The 11,487-nt window shown below is 39.1% G+C and overlaps 1 protein-coding gene across 1 annotated transcript; it reads right to left on the bottom strand.

Moving 5' to 3' along the window:
* Nucleotides 1-392: 392 nt before the first annotated feature.
* Nucleotides 393-11,393, bottom strand: LOC143279936 (nucleoside diphosphate kinase 6-like). The gene is made up of 6 exons (XM_076584285.1): nucleotides 11,250-11,393; nucleotides 10,118-10,220; nucleotides 7,102-7,141; nucleotides 5,656-5,739; nucleotides 3,547-3,623; nucleotides 393-1,230 (listed from the first exon to the last, which is right to left on the bottom strand). Exons 1-6 carry the CDS (start codon nucleotides 11,328-11,330, stop codon nucleotides 1,052-1,054), a joined length of 564 nt encoding a protein of 187 aa, XP_076440400.1. The 5' UTR covers nucleotides 11,331-11,393; the 3' UTR covers nucleotides 393-1,051.
* Between the last annotated feature and the right edge of the window lie 94 nt (nucleotides 11,394-11,487).

Genomic DNA, 11,487 nt, shown 5'->3' with positions numbered 1-11,487 from the left:
ACCAGAGGGAGCGGAGGAAGAGGAGGAGGTGGTGGGTTGGCGTTGTTGAGAGGGCCAGGAGTACAGGGCCCAGAGTGTCAGCAAATCGATTGCGATCGCGCCTTAATTTTAGCGCCATCGCCCACTCGAGCTATATAATTATGTGACCTCGTTGGAGACATAATTGGACAAAAAACATGAACGCCAGAGAATTGACAGACAGACAGAAAATACGAAAAAAAACTTAGCCGTATGAAGAGCACAGGAACAGGAGTCATGATGGCTGCCGGAAAAAAGAGGGCGCTAGTCAGGGGGGCAAAGGGGAGGTTACCTACTTCCAGGAGGTTATCGGCCGTAGCTACTTTCGTTTTCTCCGCATAGGCAGATAGTAGTTTGCACAGGACAGGAATGTCAGACCCCTGCCAAAGTCTGCACAAGTGGGTCACGGTTAAGTATGTGTAATTAAATGGATATTTAAGCATTGAGTTACCTTAAAAAGTTCACCATTGGTTCCAAGTGACTTAAACTAAAAGGAATGGTAGTAAACACACAGAACTTGCAGTGGTTTCAAAAACTTCAAAACAAATTTTGTTCTACAAAAAATATCATATACCTAATAAAGCAAAAACTTTTCACCAGTAGTCTTTGTCTTCCAGTCAATGCCAGCTGGATCTTTTCTGTATTTTTCTTCTCCCATTGTATTCAGCACTCTCTTAGAACACAGTCCCCAAACGTCCAGAACCAGCCTTTCTGTAACACAATACGCATTCATTATCTCATGTACAAGTCTCCTAAGACCAGGCCCATATTTGTGTATGCAGTGTCTCTTTTTTCTACTCAAGACTATACAGAACATCAGACAAGCAATAAAAATCTTGTTTTCATGATAAAGCTTAGTTTCTTTCATTAACATCCACAATAGCCTTATGTAAAAAAAAAAAAAAAAAAATTTAAATCAGTCAATCTTTCTAATTCTTCAGCATTCAAGTTGCCATGCAGTACGGTCAGGTTTGAAGCAGTGATGAACTCTGCAGTCCGTCTCAAGGACTCCACCTGGCCCCACAATCTGATATCAGGCAGGTCCTCTGTCAGCTTTGTGGTGCATGCTTTTGGAGGGGACATGCAAGCAGCACTCCTCATCAAACTCCACCAGTCCAGATTGAAACACTTCCTCCATCTCCTTGTGCCACTTGTCAATGTCAAACTCAGGAAAAAAGAATTCAATCTCTCGTTTGGCTGTTGCTTCTGAATCTGCAATAAAAAACAAAAAACAAAAAAACAACAACAACAAGTGAGTCAAAAAAGTAATGAATAAATCAAAATGTGTAATCAGTATAACACACAGTGCAAGGGATTATTTCCTTTTTTTTTCTTTTCTTTTTTTTCTGTTTTTTGTTAAGAAAATATTTTTCGGAAATAAGACAATGCAAAAAGAAAGTGCGAAAAGGCTGTCAGGGGATGTGTGAATTACTCATATGTAAGGAGAGAGAGAGGGGGGTTCTAACAGTTCTCTCCAGCTACCTGATCCATCTTGAAGTGTTCTTCAACTAGTTGACTCACTGGTGTAAACAAAGTGAGTTTATGTTATAACCCGGTGTTTGGTTGTCTGTGTGTGTGTGTGTGTGTGTGTGTGTGTGTGTGTGTGTGTGTGTGTATGTCTGTGTGTCTGTGGTAAACTTTAACATTGCCATTTTCTCAATCTGGCTTAAAAATAGTAGGAAAAAATAGATCTTCACAGTTATACCATTAACAGTTTGTAAGTCTCCTTATTGGTGAGATTGGGAGCAACTACCATGTTCACTCATGTACACATGTGGGCTTTTACATGTATGACCATTTTTATCCCCGCCATGTAGGCAGTTTTCACAGGGAGCATGCCGGGTATGTTCTCATTTCCATAACCCACCAAACTGCTGACATGGACTACGGGATCTTAAAGTTTAATGAGCACATTTGATCTTCTGCATACATATACACATTACGGGGCTTCAGGAACTAGCAGGTCTTCACATCTGTTGACCTGGGAGATCAGAAAAATGTCCACCCTTAACCCACAAGGCACTGTGACTGGAATTCAAACCCTGGACCCTCAGACTGAAAGTCCAGCACTTTAGCCCCTTGGCTGTTGCACCTAGCTTTTCAGCCAGTTAAAATTAAGGAGGTGATAATAATGAAAATGCTCTGTGAAAGAACATAATCTGAAATCTGTTTACACACACACACACACACACACACACTCACACACACACACACACACAAATATATATATATATATATATTCAATAAAGAGGGCCAAACCAAAATTTCAATAACTCCAAAGGATGCTCAGCTTTTCACATGGTCCTTCTGCACAGAGGGTTCAGTGTTTGACAGCAGCAAAAGCAAGCAAAGGGCATCTCTTCCAGGAAGGAATGAGGAGAAGGGATGACAGACAGAGGAAGACTCCAACACAAGCAAAAAGCAGATACCAAAGATGTGGGAACAGTCTTCTCTACATCTTCTAAATTTGACCATGTTTCTCCTCTCCTTCAGTCTCTCCACTGGTTGCCTGTTTCTGATCGAATAGACTATAAGCTATCCACTCTGACCTTTTCTGCAGTCAACGGATCTGGCCCCAAGTATCTTTCTGACCTCCTCCATATCTATACCCCGTCTCACCAGCTCTGTTCTTCCTCTGATACTCGACTTCTTAGGATACCTCACGTCAGAAGTAAGACCTACGGACACAGATCGTTTTCTTTTCAATCACCAAAGACATGGAACAAGCTCCCTGATAACCTCCGTCATTCTGATTCCCTCGCATCTTTTATATCTCGTCTCAAAACTCACCTTTTCCCTCAGCAATAAGTTCAATTGTGGCAGGTCCACTTCCTTTGCGTAAGCTGTGCTTGACTATATGTGTATACATATGTATGTGTACATAACTACATGCATATATATGAATGTGTATTGTGTGTACATATGTTTATGTAAGTTTGTGTCTGCCAATGTGTGCATATGTGTTAGGGTAGCTGTTAGATACATATGTATGTTAAAATGTATGTATGCACTGTGTGTGTGTGTGTGTGTGTGTGTGTGTGTGTGTGTGTGTGTGTGTGTGTGTGTGTGTGTAGTCACATTTTGGTGTGTGTATGTAACATTGATGTAATGTTTTGTGTAAACAAAAGCGTTTTTGTAAAACACCTAGAGCAGATTTCTGGATAGTGTCCTATATAAGTATCCATTATTACTATTATTATTATCAAGAAATTTCCACCTGAAAATCTGCTTGAGCACCCAGCGGATAGAATGGAGAACTTTTCAGGGAAAAAGAGAAAAGGTAAAACTTTTTTTTTCATGACATGCAGATTTGAAGTTACTTATTATAAAATGCAGATGTAAAGTTGAGCAATGACTGAGTTTTTTTTTTTAACTTTTCTGATGCTCATGTTGCTTTGACACGTAACATGACATTATGCAGGAGTCTGGATTATTAAAAGCAATCAAATACTTTCAAGTGTTGCAATATTTCTTGACAGTTGCTGAAGAGAGACAGCAAGCATGAGGGATCAAAGACGTGATATTTACCTGACCCATGGGAACAATTCCTTGTGTCAGTCAAGCCAAACTGCCCTCGGATCGTGTCTGGAACCTCATAGATTGTTCTGGAAAATCCATAAGATATACTGGATTATAAATAGATTAACACATTCTGTAACTCTATGCAGCATGTGTCAGAGAAAAAAAGACAGAGAAAAAAAAACTGAAGCAGTGCATACACCTGTGCTAGCAGCCCATGAGTGTATGCATGTGGTAAGGCGGTGATGTGAGAGGAAAGTGGCAGAACTGTTTTGAAGCTTATCTGCAAATACAGTGTCTGTGGGGGTTTTAGTTCAAATCTCTGTCTTGCCCTTTCTTCAAAATTTGACTGGAAAATCAAACTGAACATGTAGTCATTCAGATAAGAAAAAGAACACATGGCAACATGTATTTTCCTCTGGCAGAATTCTGTGGAAGAAATCTACTCTGACAGGTATATATATATATATATATATATATATATATATATATATATATATATATATATATATATATATATATATGATAGTCGTGTCTGACTATGACCATAAGAACAGCAGAGGAGGCAACTGCTGTTCCGACTATTTGGGCTAAAATTTGATTATAGTGGAGAGTGTCTTGCCTAAGTACATCCCCACTCTCTCAGCCAAGAGGGTTTTAGGGCAGTCGGCGTTGGGATGGTTCCCAAAGGCCAACTAGCCCATTTTGCCTCCTAGTTTGAGAGTTATAGTCATTCACAAAAGACTAAGCTGTAAATGGTTTCCCATTGACTGGAGAAACCATTGATAGTACAGCTCTCACTTTGCTGTTGGCCCAAATGTAACCTTATGTCAATCTGTGATATAAGCCAAGTGTTGGGCCTACTCTGTTACACAAACATTATCATACGCATGCACTCAAGGCTTGACTAGCCTAGTTAGGTAATGCTGCTGGTCAGGCATCTGTCTAGCAGATGTGGTGTAGCGAACATGGATTTGTCCAAAGGTAGTGACGCCTCCTTGAGAAACTGAAAGTGAAAAGCACCACCTTCCTCCTGATGAATCACGCCTTGGCGCTCTCCTGTGGGAGGTTGTCATATACCAGGCAAATGCAATGACGTACACACATAATTTGTTCACGACATGAAAGAAATAAGTTCAGAAAAACAAGTTATTTGAAAACACCCTAATAACTTCTAAGTCCATCATTTCAATGTTGCTGGGGTTTTTTTCTTTTCTTTTTTTTCTGTTCTGAACCTGATACTTTCAGAATGCAATAATAACATGACATTTTTCTGACTCAGAATCATCTTCACAATCAGCTGTCAAGATTTCTATCTTCAGAACATTTTTCAGTAGCTTCTTTACACCACTTGGACTTCAATAAAAGAAAATTTTCTTCCTAAAATTACGTTAAAGTAACATACTTACCGTGACCCACTAGTGCAGACTCCAGCAGGGGTCAGATTCCTGTCCTGTGCAAACTACTACCCACCTATGTGGAGAAAACGAAAGTAGCTACGACCAATAACCTCCCAAAGTAGGTTACCTTAACAACAATACTCTAATACATGTATACACTGACAACAAATGCTGCAGTGCAGCACATTATAGCCAAAGGAAACTGTGGTGTGCAACAAAACAGTATCCCCCCCCCCCCCTTGCACTCCCCCCCCCCCCCATGCTCCCCCCCCCCAACCCCCCCCCCAAAAAGAAACCCACCAAACAAACATGACAAAAATCTGTGGATTATCAAACAAAAAAAGGACAATAAATAACTTTGTTGAAAGCATTATTTTTTTCTTATTCTTGCTGCAAAGGCCTTTATTATGGTTTTACTGTACTGTGATCTTTAACAAATAATCCTAAGACATCGGTCTTTTCTGGGATTTCTTTGTTCTGCATGCAACATCTGCAGACATTTACAAAAAACATGCATGCTTGGTTGAATGCACACACACACACACACGCATGCACATACACGCGCACATGAACACACACACACACACACACACGCACACACACTCACACACATGTACGCAGCACACAACACAAAATCTGAGCAAAACAGGTGCAGCATAAAATAGATAAAGAAAATAGATAAAGAAATAAGTGTTCATACAATGCAACCACTTCTTACTTTAAGACCTTTGTTGGACCCATAAGTTGTCGCCACTGCTGAATTCCATCCTCCCGTGCCAATATATGCGTCCATATCGGGCCACTTGCCAAACACACACAACATTGGTGAATGCCCTCTAAATGTCAGTGCTTGCAAAATAGGGTGGTCACACACACACACACACACACACACACACACACACACGTACACACACACACACACACACACACAAGAGGGGTACCGCTTACTAGAAAAAGCATCATGGAGCAAAGTCAGGGAAGTATACCAGCAAAATGGCAAAGTTTTAAATAAAAGTATAAATAATATTCAACAACCGGAATCTATCAATCAATCAGATACATTCAGTAATTTATTCAGATTAAGGCAAATTCAGGCATTATCAAACAGGATAAAGCTGAACGCTTTTATAACAAAGTTCAGCAGAGATGTTAAATGCATATGTGGAGAATCTATTTCTAGAAAACATACTCTTTGAATGTCAGAGTCTGAAATCGTTTTTACCAAACTTCTTGGAAAATTCTTTTGAATGTATTTTTAAACAATTTCAAGATGCTATCTGCTATTGCAGAAGGTTTGCTGCATAGTCCAATTGGACATTTGTTATAGTTGTTACAGTTGTTTGATGTTAGCGTTTCCTTCTATATTGTGCCTATGTCTCCCGTTTCAATGCTTTATTTTTTCCAATGCTCTGTATCTTTCCCCACCACACACACACACACACACACACATACGCACACACGTGCACACACACACACACTTTTCACCCTCTGCCCAATACCGTTCCCTCTACCACGCCCCCCCCTCCACTCCCCCACACCCCCTTTTTTTTTCTTTTTTTTCCGTCTAATATCACTTAAAGTGGAAGACATTAAACTGAAGACTACTACTACTACTACTACTACACACACACACACACACACACACACACACACACAACATTGGTGAATACCCACTCAGTGTGTCAGTGCCTGCAAAATAGTGTGGTCACACACACACATACACACACACACACACTGTTGAACAGATGGATGGATGCACTCACAAATATGTATATTATATATATGCACCACACACACATAAACACATTCAGTGCAACAATAGAGACATGATCATCTTACACGCACTATCAGTTGTACTGCATGTTAACACAAAATTTATTTGAAACGACATAAACAACCTTTCAAGAGATCAACTTTGAAAACATGATACAGAAAAATAGTAATTTCTTTCAAGAAAGAGGAACTCAGTTTAGTTACTAAAGGTATGAATACCATGAATTAATAATTACTTTAAGAATTCTCTCAATAAAACAAACAAAACTCTGCACTTACAAAATTTGTACATGCACAGATGCACACACATGAACACAAACGCAAACCAGGGGAAAACTGAATGATGCAAAAAGATGTCGATACCAAAACAGAAATGAAAGTGCACTTTTACCTGCTCATGAAGCACACAAGCCTGTTCAGGAAGAATTTTCCTGAAACAAATATTGAAACAGTATTATAATTATGTATATATGCAGCACCTTTCCATGTAAAACATGCTCAACTCAGCTGCATAATGCAAAATCTGTTGTGCAAACCATGCATTCAAACAAAAAAACTAAATTTCACACACATAACTTGACACAATCATCCAACAAAACACTGATTCAAGTTCATACACACATAAAAATCATACACAACACAGTACTCATCATACATATATCACAATATCGAAATGATGCATTCATTGTGTGTATGTATGCTAGCAAGTGTATACAATACTTAACACTAATATCACATTACTTTTTAAAAAATTCTAAAAAAAAACACACACACACACAAAAAAAACAGAAAAAAACCCAACAATACTCAAAACCAATTCCAATACTTGAAATCAGTCAGATATTATATCACAATATCTGAATCATGTATTCTTATATTTGGAGAAAAGAAACATTCCACTCTTTTAAAAAGAAGCATCACAGCAGTTTTATCTGTACTGATGGGAACAGCATTAATAAGATTCTAAACTTTATTCTAAGTACACGTTTCAGTCACAAGATAACTGAGAGATATGTGAACAGAATCTTCACAATAATATGCACTAGGAATGCCTGTTAATTTTCATAGTTCATATCTGAACTGTGAATGTGTGTGATTGTGTACTTGTGATGCACAGTTAATAAAGGAAACAAACCCATTGCACAGAAAATAAAAGCATTAGCTGGTAGAACTGGTAAACACAATTTAACATTGAAAACGGGACAAATCTGATTAGGATTTATCAATCATAACACACACTATGCATGCACACACACATACATGGATGTACGCATGCACACACACAAACACAAATCACAGGAATCCAAAATTCATGCAAACAGCTGATTTTGCAAGAAATGGCACATTCACACAGACTGATTTCATCTGTCTTACCGACAATGGTGCAATAACTGAACAGACACGCAGATGCAAAAACAATGTTACAATATCTATTGGACACTTTTGCTGCTTGGGGATCACAAATGAGTGACTATGAGATGGTAAGAGAAATATTGGTGAGATTGGGAGCAGCTCACTGCTGTGATTTTGTCAAAATACAAAATATCTTTTTTTTAAAAACATGTTGTAACAATGTAGTTCCCAATCTATGTTGAAAATCTACTCTGTATATTCAACATTTAAAAGAACAAAGAAATCTTTAATAATAATAATAATAATGGTATTTATATAGCGCTGAATCTTGTGCAGAGACAAATCAAAGCGCTTTCGCACCAGTCATTCACACGCATGCATAACTCTAAAACTGTAGAAACTAAAGACAAGGAAGGGCAGGCATTGGAGGCTATTTTGGGAAGAGGTGGGTTGTAAGGCCAGACTTGAAAGAGCTGAGTGTGGGGACTTGACAAAGTGAAAGAGGAAGTTCATTCCAATCGCAAGGTCCAGAGACAGAGAAAGAACGGCGGCCAACACTGGCAACAGTCGAGTGTTTGAATCTGGGTATGCTTAAACAGAGTGGATCCAATGCCGATCGTAGTGAGCGAGATGGAGTGTAAAGGTGAAGGCAGCCGCAGAGATTGGAAGGGGCAGTTTTGTGAATGCATCTATAACATAGAGTGCTGATCTTGTACTTTATTCGGTGTGAGACAGGGAACCAGTGGAGATGTTGCAAAAGAGGAATGATGTGCTCAGATCTTTTCTTTCTGAGGACGAGTCGGGCAGCAGAGTTTTGTATGCGCTGAAGGGACTGAATGGATGAAGCAGGCAAACCAGACAATAGAGAGTTACAGTTGTCAAGGCGAGAGAGAATGAGAGAAACGACAAGTCTAGATGTTGTGTCAGTTGACAGATATTTCCGGACAGCACTGATGCGCCGCAGTTGACAGTAGCGGGACTGACATGTCTGACTGATAAATTTTTGCATGGACAGTGTATTGTCAAGGACAACACCGAGGTTCCTGACTAACGTGGAAAGAGGGATGGATGTACTGCCAAGTTTGATTGTGTCAATTGTGATGGAAGACAGTTTTTGTTTAGTTCCTATGATCATTGCTTCGTGTTCAATTGTAACATATTTCGAGTCATCCAGTTTTGAATGTCCAGGAAGCAGTTGGATGTTTCTTGCAAGAGCAACAACAATTTTTCAGGGGTATCACTCTTCTGGAGTTGAGTGTCATCTGCATAAGAATGATGACTGATATTATGGCGGTTGATAATTTCAGCGAGAGGAACAGTGTACAGTGTGAAGAGCACTGGGCCTAAAACAGATCCCTGTGGGACTCCATGTTCGATTTTAACAGGTTGAGATTGGAAATGATCAACAATGACAGACTGGAATTGATCAATGAGATAAGATTTGAACCAGTTTAGAACAGTACCGTTGATACCAAATGTAAAATGAAGACGGGAAAGAAGGATTGAATGGTCTATCGTGTCAAAGGCAGCTGACAAAAGAATAAATGAAGTGCTGCATAAAGCCATTTTAAGATCTTCGATCTCCCATGGTGAACCAGTCCCAAATATTTCACATCCCAAAATCCATGAGAGGAAAGGAAAAAAAACAACTTGTAAAATCATAATAAAGTAATACAGAATAAACTCATACAAAATATAATTAATCATATATAGTGGTCAGAGCCTTTTACATGTCAGATTTAAACAAAGTATCAGAATAACTTTATATCAGTAAGAGAAATTAAGTGTGGTCAAGTTTGTGATATACAGACTTCATGCAAAACAGTAAAACTTGGAACACAACATATATAACAGAACCACACACACCAGAGTCATAACAAAGCCAGCCTGATAAAGATATCACCTTTCCACTATTTAAGTGTTCACACCCATGTGCACAAGCTCTCTCCCTACCCCCCCCCCCCCCCCCCCCCCCCCCCACACACACACACATATATATAGTATAAAGTATAAGTTTGATTATGTCAGGATGTTTTGCAATTGTATGCACCAACCTTTATGTTCTTCATAGAAGTCTTCTGCTCTTGCTCTCGTCATGTGCATGTGTTTGGATTTGACAAAATAAAACCCATTCTTCAGAATCATTGAACGGATTTCCTGAAATGAAATAGCAAACTGCATGCATGAATACTAAAATAATCACATAAACCAAACAGCTAACCAGAAATTTTGTCTGTGAAGGACTTATCCACTTCCTAATTAGTAATTTCATATATATATATATGTGTGTGTGTGTGTGTGTGTATGTGTGTGTGTGTGTGTGTGTGTGTGTGTGTGTGTGTGTGTGTGTGTGTGTGTGTGTGTGTGTATTCTTTTCTTGCTCTAATAAAGAGATAGATTTTATACTGATGAGGATTAAGGAAGAAATTCCTATTCCAGTATCTGTAACTGGTGGGAAGGTGGTTAAAAGGAATCTAAAGGTCTATTTATGTGAATATATTCTTGTGTCATGTGCTGGTACATTGTTTTGTTACACCCATACCATTCTGTTGCAAGGTTGTCCATTCCAATACATACTATTACATATACATGCATGTTGTGGATATTGTGGAACACATACTTGTATGTCTATGTTTTGGTTGTGTGTGTGTGTGTGTGTGTGTGTGTGCGTGCACGCACAAACATGTGTATGGGTGTCTGACTGAGGCTAAATAAGACTGTTGTCTAAAAACTTTAACAGAGAGAGAGAGAGAGAGAGAGAGAGAGAGAGAGAGAGAGAGAGAGACAGACAGACAGACAGACAGACAGACAGACAGACAGACAGAAAGAGAGATGTCTAAAATCTTTAACACACACACACACACACACACACACACACACACACACACACACACAGCGCTCGCTCGAAAGAGAGAGACCTAACTTCACTTGTAAAACAGGCATCTGTTCTGTTTTCTTCTGGTTTGTTTTTTGTTTGTTTTGTTTTGTTTTCTCACTGTAAATGGACGTGGTATAGCTACTAACTCTCACGTTTTTTTGTTTGTTTTTTTGTTTCTCTCTCTCTCTCTCTCTCTCTCTGTGTGTGTGTGTGTGTGTGTTTCGTTTCCTTGAAACTGAAACTTGAAGCCATGGTGAACTTTTGTGCATGAACAAGCATATGTTTGAGTGGATCCAGGCCAAGATTACCTGCACAATGTGAGGATGAGCGACAACATCAGGTTTTAAAATAGCAAGCGTTAACTGGAGAGTCCTGTAAGAACCACACATGATTTGTTTTTGCACTGGGTGACGCGATCACAATCATCCCCTGCTTCCTCTTTCAATGTCAGATTTTTAGTCGTCTGCTTTAACCGGAAGCAAAACGCGCAATAATTTAAACGAATGAACCTTTAAATAGTGAAAATTGATATCATTTCAACAAATT

The sequence above is a fragment of the Babylonia areolata genome, chromosome 3 (genome assembly GCF_041734735.1).
Source record: "Babylonia areolata isolate BAREFJ2019XMU chromosome 3, ASM4173473v1, whole genome shotgun sequence".
Lineage (NCBI taxonomy): Eukaryota > Metazoa > Mollusca > Gastropoda > Neogastropoda > Buccinidae > Babylonia > Babylonia areolata.
The sequence above is the reverse complement of the archived record's forward strand: the minus strand, read 5'-3'. Positions and strand labels throughout refer to the sequence as shown.